The sequence below is a fragment of the Passer montanus genome, unplaced genomic scaffold (assembly GCF_014805655.1).
Source record: "Passer montanus isolate IOZ18808 unplaced genomic scaffold, ASM1480565v1 scaffold422, whole genome shotgun sequence".
Classification (NCBI taxonomy): domain Eukaryota; kingdom Metazoa; phylum Chordata; class Aves; order Passeriformes; family Passeridae; genus Passer; species Passer montanus.
Window position 1 is genome coordinate 800 of NW_024369064.1, and position 14,532 is coordinate 15,331.

Here is a 14,532-nt window from a genome sequence, read left to right on the forward strand (position 1 = left end):
CTGGGAGATTTCAGCCCAAAATCCCCATCCCGAGGGGTTCCCTGCTCCTGCTCAGCAGCGCCGTGCCTGGGATTACCCACGTGAGAGCCCCAAAATCCCAAAAAACCCAAAAAAAATTAGAAATTCTAAAATTCCCAAAGAGAAAAAATGGCAAAATTCCCATTTCTGGGAGATTTCAGCCCAAAATCCCCATCCCGAGGGGTTCCCTGCTCCTGCTCAGCAGCGCCGTGCCTGGGATTACCCACGTGAGAGCCCCAAAATCCCAAAAAACCCAAAAAAAATTAGAAATTCTAAAATTCCCAAAGAGAAAAAATGGCAAAATTCCCATTTCTGGGAGATTTCAGCCCAAAATTCCCAATCCCAAAGGATTCCAGTCCCAAAAATCCCAAAAATCCTGGGAGATTTCAGCCCAAAATCCCCATCCCGAGGGGTTCCCTGCTCCTGCTCAGCAGCGCCGTGCCTGGGATCAGCCACATGAGAGCCCCAAAATCCCAAAAACCCAAAAAATAGAAATTCTGGGAACAAAACCCCCAAATTCCCCAAAATTCCCAATCCTGGGAGATTTCAGCCCAAAATCCCCATCCCAAGGGGTTCCCTGCTCCTGCTCAGCAGCGCCGTGCCTGGGATCAGCCACATGAGAGCCCCAAAATCCCAAAAACCCAAAAAATAGAAATTCTGGGAACAAAACCCCCAAATTCCCCAAAATTCCCAATCCTGGGAGATTTCAGCCCAAAATCCCCATCCCAAGGGGTTCCCTGCTCCTGCTCAGCAGCGCCGTGCCTGGGATTACCCACGTGAGAGCCCCAAAATCCCAAAAAACCCAAAAAAAATTAGAAATTCTAAAATTCCCAAAGAGAAAAAATGGCAAAATTCCCATTTCTGGGAGATTTCAGCCCAAAATTCCCATCCCGAGGGGTTCCCTGCTTCTGCTCAGCAGCGCCGTGCCTGGGATCACCCACGTGAGAGCCCCAAAATCCCCAAAAAATTCCCCAAAAATCCCAAAAAATAGAAATTCTGGGAATAAAACCCCCAAATTCCCAAAAATCCCAAAACCCTGGGAGATTTCAGCCCAAAATCCGTGCCTGGGATCACCCACGTGAGAGCCCCAAAATCCCAAAAACATAGAAATTCCAAAATTCCCAAAGGGAAAAAACCCCAAAATTCCCATTTCTGGGAGATTTCAGCCCAAAATTCCCATCCCGAGGGGTTCCCTGCTTCTGCTCAGCAGCGCCGTGCCTGGGATCACCCACGTGAGAGCCCCAAAATCCCAAAAACATAGAAATTCCAAAATTCCCAAAGGGAAAAAACCCCAAAATTCCCATTTCTGGGAGATTTCAGCCCAAAATCCCCATCCCGAGGGGTTCCCTGCTCCCACTCAGCAGCGCCGTGCCCGGGATCAGCCACGGGAGAGCCCAAAAATCCCAAAAATTCCCCAAAATCCCCCAAAAAATTCAAATTCTGGGAATAAAATCCCAAAATTCCCAAAGAAACCAAAAATCCTGGAAGATTCCAGCCCGAAATTCCCCATCCTGAGGAGATTTTATTCCCAAAATTTCCATATTTTCCCTGTTCATTTCCCGTTTATTCCCCATTTATTCCCCATTTATTCCCCATTTTTTCCCCATTATTTTCCCCATTTCTTTCCCATTTCTTTCCCATTTTCCCCCCATTTTTTTACCATTATTTCTGCATTTTTCCCCATTATTTCCCCCATTTATCCCCCATTTATCTCTATTTTTCCCCCATTTATTCCCCATTATTTTCCGATTTATTCCCCATTTATTCCCCATTATTTCCCCCATTTATGTCTATTTTCCCCCATTTATTCCCCATTATTTTCCCCATTATTTCCCCCATTAATCCCCCATTTATCTCTATTTTTCCCCATTTATCTCTATTTTTCCCTCATTTATTCCCCATTATTTTCTGATTTATTCCCCATTATTTCCCCCATTTATCCCCCATTTATTCCCCATTTATTCCCCATTATTTCCCCATTTATTCCCCATTATTTTCCCCATTATTTCCCCCCATTATTTCCCCATTTATCTCTATTTTTCCCTCATTTATTCCCCATTATTTTCTGATTTATTCCCCATTATTTCCCCCATTTATCCCCCATTTATTCCCCATTTATTCCCCATTATTTCCCCCATTATTTCCCCCATTAATCCCCCATTTGTCCCCCATTATTCCCCCATTTATTCCCCATGTATTCCCCATTTATCCCCCATTTTTCCCCCATTTTCCCCCATTTTCCCCCATTTCCCCATTATTTCCCCGTGTCGCCGCAGGTTCTGTGGCGCGCGCTGCTGCCGCTGCTGCTGCGGCCGGGGCTGCGTGGGGCCCTGGCCCCGCTGTGCCGCAGCCTCGCCCTGCTGGCCCCCAAAATCCACCTGGAGTGCCTGGAACACGGCTCCGAGCCCCCAGGTGAGCCCCAAAATCCACAGAATTCCCAAAAATCCCTGAGAATTTGCAAAAAAATCCCCAAAAAATCCACAGTAATTCCCCAAAAATCCCACGAATTCACTCAGAAAATCCCGAGAATTCAACAAAAAATCCTGGGAATTCACCCCAAAAAATCCTGGGACTTCACCAAAATTCCCATTTTCTTTCCCATTTTTATTCCCATTTTCCCCCTTTTTATTCCCATTTTTCCCATTTTTCACGGTGTTTTTATTCCCATTTTTCCCAATGATGTTATTCCCAATTTTCCCATTGTTATTCCTATTTTCATTCCCATTTTTCCCGGTGTTTTTATTCCCAATTTTCCCATTTTTATTCCCATTTTTATCCCCATTTCCCCATTTTCATTCCCATTTTTCCCATTTTCCCCATTTTCATTCCCATTTTCTTTCCCATTTCCCCGTTTCGATTCCCATTTCCATTCCCTTTATTCCCCAGTTGATTTTCATTCCCATTTCCCCCCTTTTTATCCCCATTTTATTCCCATTTTTATTCCCATTTTTCCCACTTTCATTCCCATTTTATTCCCACTTTTATTCCCATTTTTCCCATTTTCATTGCCATTTTTATCCCCATTTCCATTCCCATTTTGATTTCCATTTTTCCCATTTTATTCCCATTTTACTCCCATTTTTATCCCCATTTCCCCATTTTTATCCCATTTTCCCCATTTTCATTCCCCTTTTTATTCCCATTTTTATTCCCATTTTTATTCCCACTTTCCCTGGTTTTATTCCCATTTTTATTCCCCTTTCCCCCATTTTATTCCCATTTTTGTCCCCATTTCCCCGTTTCCATTCCCATTTCCATTCCCCTTATTCCCCAGTTGATTTTCATTCCTATTTTTACCATTTTCCCTGTTTTTCTTCCCATTTTATTCCCATTTTTATTCCCATTTTTCCCATTTCCATTCCCGTTCCCATTCCCATTTCCATTCCTATTTTTTCCCCATTTTATTGTCATTTTTATCCCCATTTCCATTCCCATTTTCATTCTGATTTTCCCATTTTATTCCCATTTTAATTCCTATTTTTCCCTTTTTTTTCCCATTTTTATCCCCATTTCCCCATTTTCATTCCCATTTTTCCCATTTTCCCCATTTTCATTCCCATTTTCTTTCCCATTTCCCCGTTTCGATTCCCATTTCCATTCCCTTTATTCCCCAGTTGATTTTCATTCCCATTTCCCCCCTTTTTATCCCCATTTTATTCCCATTTTTATTCCCATTTTTCCCATTTCCATTCCCGTTCCCATTCCCATTTCCATTCCTATTTTTTCCCCATTTTATTGTCATTTTTATCCCCATTTCCATTCCCATTTTCATTCTGATTTTCCCATTTTATTCCCATTTTAATTCCTATTTTTCCCTTTTTTTTCCCATTTTTATCCCCATTTCCCCATTTTCCTTCCCATTTTAATTCCTATTTTCCCATTTTATTCCCATTTTCATTCCTATTTTTCCTATTTCCATTCCCATTTTTATCCCCATTTTATTCCCATTTAAATTCCCATTTTTCCCATTTCCATTCCCCATATTACCGAGCCCATTTTCATTCCTGATTTTCCCATTTTTATCCCCATTTTATTCCCGTTTTTATCCCCATTTTATTCCCATTTTTATCCCCATTTTTCCCATTTTCATTCCCATTTTATTCCCATTTTTATCCCCATTTCCATTCCCATTTTCATTCCCATTTTTCTCACTTCCAATCCCATTTAAATTCTTATTTTTTCCATTTTATTCCCATTTTTCCCATTTCCATTCCCCATGTTCCTCAGTTGATTTTCATTCCCGATTTTCCCATTTTATTCCCATTTCCATTCCCATTTTCATTCCAATTTTCCCATTTTATTCCCATTTAAATTCCTGTTTTTCCATTCCCATTTTTATCCCCATTCCCCATTCCCATTCCCATTTCCTTTCCCATTTTATTCCCATTCCCATTTCCATCCCCCCAGGAATTCCCAATAAAATCCCAACAATTCCTGGGAATTCCCAAAAAAATCCCAAAAAATCCCTGTGAATCCCCAAAAATCCCTAAGAATTCCCAATAAAACCCCAGGAATTTCTCAAAAAATCCCAAAAAATCCCCAAAAATCCCCAAAATCCCCTGGAATTCCCTGGATTTGATTTCATTCCCATTTTTCTCCTTTTCCAGGAGATCTCCCTTCTCCACAAGCGCTGACCCTCCGGCTCCTGGTGAGTTGGGGAATTTTCCATTCCCAATTTTCTCATTCCCAAGTTTCCCAGTTTCATTCCCAAGTTTCCCAGGGTTTTTATTCCAAATTTTCCCATTTTCATTCCAGATTTTCCCATTTTTATTTCCACTTTCCCTGGTGTTCTTATTCCCATTTTTATTCCCATTTTCCTGGTGTTTTTATTCCCAAATTTTCCCATTTTCTTTCCCATTTTTATTCCCATTTTCCCGGTGTTTTTATTCCCATTTTTCCTGGTGTTTTTATTCCCAGATTTTCCCATTTTCTTTCCCATTTTTATTCCCATTTTCCCCCTTTTTATTCCCATTTTTCCCATTTTTCACGGTGTTTTTATTCCCATTTTCCCCAATGATGTTATTCCCAATTTTCCCATTTTTATTCCCATTTTTATCCCCATTTCCCCATTTTCATTCCCATTTTTCCCATTTCCCCGTTTCCATTCCCTTTATTTCCCAGTTGATTTTCATTCCCATTTTCCCCCTTTTTATCCCAATTTTATTCCCATTTTTATTCCCATTTTCCCCATTTTCATTCCCCTTTTTATTCCCATTTTTATTCCCCTTTCCCCCATTTTATTCCCATTTTTGTCCCCATTTCCCCGTTTCCATTCCCATTTCCATTCCCCTTATTCCCCAGTTGATTTTCATTCCTATTTTTACCATTTTCCCCATTTTTCTTCCCATTTTATTCCATTTCCATTCCCATTTCCATCCCCCTTACTCCCCAGCTCATTTTCCTTCCCGATTTTCCCATTTTCCCAGTTTTTATCCCCATTTTATTCCCATTTTTATCCCCATTTCCATTCCCATTTTAATTCCTATTTTCCCCATTTTATTCCCATTTCCATTCCCATTTTCATTCCCATTTTTCTCACTTCCAATCCCATTTAAATTCTTATTTTTTCCATTTTATTCCCATTTTTCCCATTTCCATTCCCCATGTTCCTCAGTTGATTTTCATTCCCGATTTTCCCATTTTATTCCCATTTCCATTCCCATTTTCATTCCAATTTTCCCATTTTATTCCCATTTTCATTCCCATTTTCCCATTTTATTCCCATTTAAATTCCTATTTTTCCTTTTCCATTCCCATTTTTATCCCCATTTCCCCATTCCCATTCCCATTTCCTTTCCCATTTTGTTCCCATTCTCCATTTTTTCCCATTTCCATTCCCCATGTTCCTCAGTTGATTTTCATTCCCGATTTTCCCATTTTATTCCCATTTCCATTCCCATTTCCTTTCCCATTTTGTTCCCATTCTCCATTTTTTCCCATTTCCATTCCCCATATTCCCAGCCCATTTCCATTCCCGTTTTTCCCATTTCCATTCCCATTTCCATTCCTATTTTTCCATTTCCATTCCCATTTTTATCCCCATTTTATTCCCATTTAAGTTCCTATTTTCCCCATTTCCATTCCCATTTTCATTCCCAATTTCTCCATTTTATTCCCATTTAAATTCCCATTTTTCCCATTTCCATTCCCATTTTCATTCCAATTTTCCCATTTTATTCCCATTTAAATTCCTGTTTTTCCATTCCCATTTTTATCCCCATTCCCCATTCCCATTCCCATTTCCTTTCCCATTTTATTCCCATTCCCATTTCCATTCCCCATATTCCGCAGCCCATTTCCATTCCCGTTTTTCCCATTTCCATTCCCATTTCCATTCCTATTTTTCCATTTCCATTCCCATTTTTATCCCCATTTTAATCCCTTTTTTCCGAAATTTCCCTGTTTTTATCCCCGATTTTCCCGATTTCCTGGGTTTTAGCCCATTTTAATCCCATTTTTCCCATTTTCCCAGTTTTTATCCCCATTTCCATTCCCGATTTTCCCGATTTCCCTGGTTTTATCCCCATTTTCCCATTTCCATTCCCATTTCCATTCCCATTTCCATTCCCCAGCCCGTTCCCATTCCCATTTTTCCCAATTTCCCTGTTTTTATCCCCGATTTTCCCGATTTCCTGGTTTTTATCCCTGTTCCCATCCCCGATTTTCCCAATTTCCCGGTTTTTATCCCATTTTTCCCGATTTCCCAGTGTTTATCCCCATTCCCATTCCCATTTTTCCCGATTTCCCTGTTTTTATCCCCGATTTTCCCGATTTCCCGGTTTTCACCCCATTTTCCCTGTTTTTATCCCCGATTTCCCGGTTTTTATCCCCGATTTCTCCGATTTCCCGGTTCTCACCCCATTTTCCCTGTTTTTATCCCCGATTTCCCGGTTTTTATCCCCATTTTCCCGTTCCCATCCCCGATTTCCCCGATTTCCCGGTTTTTATCCCCATTTTCCCATTCCCATTTTCCCCATTTCCCTGATTTCCCGGTTTTTATCCCCATTTTCCCTGTTTTTATCCCTGATTTCCCCGATTTCCCAGTTTTTATCCCCATTTTCCCTGTTTTTACCCCGATTTCCCGGTTCTCACCCCATTTTCCCTGTTTTTATCCCCGATTTCCCGGTTCTCACCCCATTTTCCCATTCCCATCCCCAATTTCCCCGATTTCGCGGTTCTCACACCATTCTCCCTGTTTTTACCCCATTTCCCCGATTTCCCGGTGTTTATCCCCGTTCCCATCCCCGATTTCCCCGATTTCCTGGTTCTCACCCCATTTCCCCGTTCCCATTTTCCCCATTTCCCCGATTTCCCATTTCTCACCCCATTTCCCTGTTTTTACCCCCGATTTCCCGGTGTTTATCCCCGTTCCCATCCCCGATTTCCCCGATTTCCCGGTTTTCACCCCATTTTCCCTGTTTTTATCCCCGATTTCCCGGTTCTCACCCCATTTCCCCGTTCCCATTTTCCCCATTTCCCGATTCCCCGTTTCTCACCCCATTTCCCTGTTTTTACCCCCGATTTCCCGGTTCTCACCCCATTTTCCCGTTCCCATTTTCCCCATTTCCCCGATTTCCCGTTTCTCACCCCATTTCCCCGTTCCCCAGGCGGTGTCCCAGGCCCCAGGGCCGTGCGCGGCGCCGGCGCTGCGGCTGCTGCAGGAGCTGCGGCTGCTGCAGGAGCTGCGGCTGCAGCCCGGGCTGGGCGAGCTCTGGGAGCGCAGGATCCCCAAGCTGCTGCTCCTCCTCCAAGGTGGGAGAGCACCGAAGTAATGAATTAAACTTTTGGGATTTTGGGATCCAGGGGATTTGGGGGATTTGTGGGATCCATGGAATACTGGGACCAATGGGATTAATGGGATTTATGGGATGCTAAGGTTTGAAATCTCTAATGACTATCTCACCCCATTTTTCCCCATTTCCCGATTTCCCGTTTCTCACCCCATTTCCCCGTTCCCCAGGCAGTCTCCCAGTCCCCGGGGCCGTGCGCGGCGCCGGCGCTGCGGCTGCTGCAGGAGCTGCGGCTGCTGCAGGAGCTGCGGCTGCAGCCCGGGCTGGGCGAGCTCTGGGAGCGCAGGATCCCCAAGCTGCTGCTCCTCCTCCAAGGTGGGAGAGCACCGAAGTAATGAATTAAACTTTTGGGATTTTGGGATCCAGGGGATTTGGGGGATTTGTGGGATCCATGGAATACTGGGACCAATGGGATTAATGGGATTTATGGGATTTATGGGATCCATGGGACACTGGGATTTGGGGGATTTGTGGGATTTATGGGATCCGTGGGATTGATGGGGTAAGGGGATTTATGGGGTAATGGGATTGATGGGATTAATGGGATTTATGGGATTTATGGGATCCATGGGACACTGGGATTTGGGGGATTTATGGGATGCATGCAATAATGGGATTGATGGGATTAATGGGATTTATGGGATTTATGGGATCCATGGGTTAATGGGATTTTTGGGATTATGAGATCCATGAGATAATGGGATTTGGGGGATTTATGGAACCCATGGAATACTGGGACCGATGGGATTAATGGGATTTATGGGATTTATGGGATCCATGGAATAATGGGATTGATGGGATCAATGGGATTGATGGGGTAAGGGGATTGATGGGATCCAGGGGACACTGGGATTTGTGGGATTTATGGGATCCATGGAATAATGGGATTGATGGGATTTCCCGGTTTGTGGGATCATGGCATTTCTGGGATAACGGGTTGTTTGGGATTTTTCAGATCCATGGGCCAATGGGATTTATGGGATCAATGGAATCCATGGGATAACGGGATTTCTGGGATTATGGGATCCATGGGATAATGGGATCCATGCAATAATGGGATCGATGGGATTAATGGGATTTCCCGGTTTGTGGGATCATGGGATTTCTGGGATAACGGGTTTTTTGGGATTTTTGAGATCCATGGGCCAATGGGTTCTATGGGATCAATGGGATTGATGGGATAATGGGATTGATGGGATTTATGGGATTAAGGGGTTTTTTGGGATTTTTGGGCTTGATGAGATAATGGGTTTGATGGGATTTACCGGATCATGGGGTGTATGGGATAATGGGATTTATGGGATTAATGGAATCCATGGGATAACGGGATTTCTGGGATTATGGGATCCATGGGATAATGGGATCCATGCAATAATGGGATCGATGGGATTGATGGGATTTACCGGTTTCTGGGATAATGGGATTTCTGGGATAATGGGATTTTTGGGATTTTTGAGATCCATGGGCCAATGGGTTTTATGGGATCAGTGGGATTTATGGGATAATGGGATTGATGGGATTTATGGGATTAATTGAATCCATGGAATAACGGGATTTTTGGGATTTATGGGATCCATGGGATACTGGGATTTGTGGGATTTATGGGATCCATGGAATAATGGGATCAATGGGATTGATGGGATCAATGGAATCCATGGGATAACGGGATTTCCGGGAATTTTGGGATAATGGGTTTGATGGGATTTATGGGGTAATGGGATTGATGGGATCAATGGAATCCATGGGATAACGGGATTTCTGGGAATTTTGGGCTAATGGGCTCGATGGGATTTATGGGATTAAGGGGTTTTTTGGGATTTTTGGGCTTGATGGGATTTACCGGATCATGGGGTTTATGGGAAAATGGGATTTATGGGATTAGTGGAATCCATGGGATAATGAGACTTATGGGATTTGGGGGATTTATGGGATCCATGGAATAATGGGATTGATGGGATTTCCCGGTTTGTGGGATCATGGCATTTCTGGGATAACGGGTTGTTTGGGATTTTTCAGATCCATGGGCCAATGGGATTGATGGGATTAATGGAATCCATGGGATAACTATGGGATCAATGGAATCCATGGGATAACGGGATTTCTGGGAATTTTGGGATAATGGGATCGATGGGATTTATGGGATTAAGGGGTTTTTTGGGATTTTTCGGCTTGATGGGATTTACCGGATCATGGGGTTTATGGGAAAATGGGATTTATGGGATTAGTGGAATCCATGGGATAATGAGATTTATGGGATTTATGGGATGCATGCAATAATGGGATCGATGGGATTAATGGGATTTCCCGGTTTGTGGGATCATGGGATTTCTGGGATAACGGGTTGTTTGGGATTTTTCAGATCCATGGGCCAATGGGATTGATGGGATTAATGGGATTTCCCGGTTTATGGGATCATGGGATTTCTGGGATAATGGGTTGTTTGGGATTTTTGAGATCCATGGGCCAATGGGATTAATGGGATTGATGGGATAATGGGATTCATGGGATCCATGGGATTGATGGGATTTATGGGATAATGGGATTCATGGGATTCATGGGAAGAGATGGGATAATGGATAACTGGTCATGGGATTGATGGGATTTTTGGGATTGATGGGGTGGGATCCATGGGAAAATGGGAAAAAGAGATAATGGGATGGATGGGATAATGGGATGGGATTTTGGGATCCATGGGATCTGGTCATGGGATTTCTGGGATAACGGGTTTTTTGGGATTTTTGAGATCCATGGGCCAATGGGTTCTATGGGATCAATGGGATTGATGGGATAATGGGATTGATGGGATTTATGGGATAATGGGATTCATGGGATTCATGGGAAGAGATGGGATAATGGATAACTGGTCATGGGATTGATGGGATTTATGGGATTAATGGAATCCATGGGATAACGGGATTTCTGGGATTATGGGATCCATGGGATAATGGGATCCATGCAATAATGGGATCGATGGGATTGATGGGATTTACCGGTTTCTGGGATAATGGGATTTCTGGGATAATGGGATTTTTGGGATTTCTTGAGATCCATGGGCCAATGGGATTGATGGGATCAATGGGATTTATGGGATAATGGGATTCATGGGATCCATGTGATTGATGGGATTTATGGGATTCATGGGAAGAGATGGGATAATGGATGACTGATAACGGGATTGATGGGATTTTTGGGATTGATGGGGTGGGATCCATGGGAAAATGGGAAAAAGAGATAATGGGATGGATGGGATAATGGGATGGGATTTTGGGATCCATGGGATCTGGGGGATTGATGGGAGAATGGGATTTTTGGGATTATGGGATGGGATTTGTGGGATGGGATTAATGGAATCCGTGGGATTACGGGATTGGTGGGAATTTTGGGATATTGGCATTTTCGGGATCCATGGCTTAATGGGATTTATGGGATTTTTTGGGATGTCTGGGATTTTTGGGAGTTATAGGATAATGGGATTTCTGGGATAATGGGATTGATGGGATTTATGGGATTAAGGGGTTTTTTGGGATTTTTGGGCTTGATGAGATAATGGGTTTGATGGGATTTACCGGATCATGGGGTGTATGGGATAATGGGATTTATGGGATTAATGGAATCCATGGGATAACGGGATTTCTGGGATTTCTGGGATAATGGGATTTATGGGGTTTTTGGACTTTATAGGATAATGGGGTTTTTTGGATATATGGGATTTATGGGATTTTTGGGGTAATGGGATAATGGGATTTTTTGGGATTTCTGGGATACTGGGATTTTTGGGATTTCTGGGATTTTTGGGATTTCTGGGATTTCTGGGATTTTTGGGATATATGGGGTTTCTGGGATTTTTGGGATTCATGGGATAATGGTTTTTTTGGGATAATGGGATTTATGGGATTTTTGGGATAACTGGATTTATAGGATCCATGGGATTTATAGGATTTTTGGGATTTATGGGATTTTTGGGATAATGGGATTTTTGGGATTTATAGGAAAATGGGATTTTTGGGATAATGGCATTTATGGGATTGATGGGATTTATGGGATCTTTTGGAATTTTTGGGATAATGGGATTGATAGGATTTCTGGGGCTTCTGGGATTTTTGGGATTTATGGGATTTTTGGGATAATGGCATTTATGGGATTGATGGGATTTATGGGATTTTTTGGAATTTTTTGGGATAATGGGATTGATAGGATTTCTGGGGCTTCTGGGATTTTTGGGATTTATGGGATTTTTGGGATTTATAGGATAATGGGATTGTTGGGGTAATGGGATTTATGGGATTTTTGGGATTTCTAGGATTTCTATGATAATGGGATTTATGGGGTTTTTGGGATTTATAGGATAATAGTTTTTTTGGGACAATGGGATTTTTGGGATTTTTGGGATTTATGGGAGTTTTGGGATTTCTGGGATAATGGGATTTCAGAATTCCATGGCATAATGGGATTTTTGGGATTTTTTTGGATTTCTGGGATTTTTTTGACTTACGGGATAATGGGATTTCTGGGATAATGGGATTTATGGGAAGAGATGGGATTTTTGGGATTTCTAAGATTTCTGGGATAATGGGATTTTTGGGATTTCTGGGATTTATGGGATTTTTGGGATTTCTAGGATTTCTGGGATAATGGGATTTTTTGGGATCCACTCCCCACCTCCCTTTTTTTGGGGAATCTGCCCCAACTCCCTGTGATCCCCGATCCCAAATGCAGATCCAGCAGAATTCCCACTTTTCCCACCTGGGAATTTCTCCAGCTTTCCCAGATTTTTTTTCCCTGAGGAATTCTCCCCACATCCCCACATCAAAATTCCCAAAATCCCGATTTTTTCCCCAGAAAACTCCGAGGGTTCCCTGGACCAGGAGGAATGGGAGGAGAAGCTGCTCCAGGTGAGGATCCCGGGAATTCCGGGGGAGCTTTTCCCGGGATTTTGCCTCTGGAAAAGGAATCCTGGATTGGGAAAAGGGCAGAAAATCCAAATTCCGGGAAAATCCGGGATTGGGGTTCCCAGGGAAAGGGGCCAGGCTGGTTTCGTGGGAATTCGGGATTCCCAAAGGGATTTGGGATGGGAAACCAGAATTCCAAAGGGATTTTCCATGGGAATTTGGGGTGGGAAACCAGAATTCCAAACGGTTGGAAGCATTTAATGGGAAAATTTGGGATGGGAAACCAGAATTCCAAAGGAATTTTAGGGTGGAAAACCCGAATTCCGGAGGGATTTTGGGGTGGCAAGCCAGAATTCCAAAGGGTCCATGGAATTCCAGAGGAATTTGGGATGGGAAATGAGAATTCCAAAGGTTCCGTAGAATTCCTTGGGAATTTGGGATGGGAAACCAGAATTACAAAGGGATTTTCCATGGGAATTTGGGATGGAAAACCAGAATTCCAGAGGGATTTTTGGGGTGGAAAGCCAGAATTCCAAAGATTCATTAGAATTCCATGAGAAAATGGGGATGGGAAACCAGAATTCCAAAGGGTTTTTGGGATGGGAAACCAGAATTCCAAAGGAATTTGGGATGGGAAACCAGAATTCCGAAGGAATTTGGGGTGGAAAACCAGCATTCCAAAGGAAAATTGGGATGGAAAACCAGAATTCCAAAGGGATTTTAGGGTGGAAAATCCGAATTCCAGAGGAATTTGGGATGGGAAATGAGAATTCCAAAGGGATCTGAGCATTTAGTAGGAATTTGGGGATGGAAAACCAGAATCCCAAAGGGTTTTTCCATGGGAATTTGGGGTGGAAACCAGAATTCCAAAGGGATTTTCCATGGGAATTTGGGGTGGAAGACCAAAATTCCAAAGGGAATTTGGGGTGGGAAACTGGAATTCCTGAGGGATTTTGGGATGGGAAAGCAGAATTCCAAAGGGATTTTGGGGTGGGAAATGGGAATTCCAAAGGGATTTGGGATGGGAAAACCAGAATTCCAAAGGGATTTTAGAATTTCATGGGAATTTAGGATGGGAAACCAGAATTCCAAAGGGAATTTGGGGTGGGAATCCAGAATTCCAAAGGGCTTTTCCATGGGAATTCGTCATGGAAAAATCAGAATTCCAAAGGGTTCTCAGCTTTTCTTGGGATTTTGGGATGGGGAACAAGAAGAATTCCAAAGGGATCTGAGCATTTAGTAGGAATTTGGGGATGGAAAACCAGAATCCCAAAGGGTTTTTCCATGGGAATTTGGGGTGGAAACAGGAATTCTAAAGGGATTTTGGGATGGGAAACCAGAATTCTAAAGGGATTTGGGATGGGAAACAGGAATTCTAAAGGGATTTTGGGATGGGAAACCAGAATTCCAAAGGGATTTTGGGGTGGGAAATGGGAATTCCAAAGGGATTTGGGATGGGAAAACCAGAATTCCAAAGGGATTTTAGAATTTCATGGGAATTTAGGATGGGAAACCAGAATTCCAAAGGGATTTTGGGATGGCACACGGAAATTCCAAAGGGTTTTTCCATGGGAATTTGGGATGGGAAACCAGAATTCCAAAGGGATTTTCCATGGGAATTTGGGGTGGAAGACCAGAATTCCAAAGGGAATTTGGGGTGGGAAACCAGAACTCCAAAGGGATTTTGGGACGGGAAACAGGAATTCCTGAGGGATTTTGGGATGGGAAAGCAGAATTCCAAAGGGATTTTGGGGTGGGAATCCAGAATTCCAAAGGGCTTTTCCATGGGAATTCGTCATGGAAAAATCAGAATTCCAAAGGGTTCTCAGCTTTTC

General features: G+C 42.9%; 1 protein-coding gene across 1 annotated transcript in view; it reads left to right on the forward strand.

Moving 5' to 3' along the window:
* Positions 1-1,068: 1,068 nt before the first annotated feature.
* Positions 1,069-14,532, forward strand: part of LOC120507319 (maestro heat-like repeat-containing protein family member 1) — a gene marked incomplete at its 5' end in the record, with an annotated part of 28,710 nt that continues 15,246 nt past the window's right edge. Inside the window, 5 exons of the mRNA XM_039719788.1 lie at positions 1,069-1,096; positions 2,295-2,430; positions 4,626-4,666; positions 7,979-8,123; positions 12,648-12,700. Of these exons, the coding sequence (XP_039575722.1) occupies positions 1,069-1,096; positions 2,295-2,430; positions 4,626-4,666; positions 7,979-8,123; positions 12,648-12,700 (403 nt within the window). The remainder of the gene's footprint in view (positions 1,097-2,294; positions 2,431-4,625; positions 4,667-7,978; positions 8,124-12,647; positions 12,701-14,532) is intronic.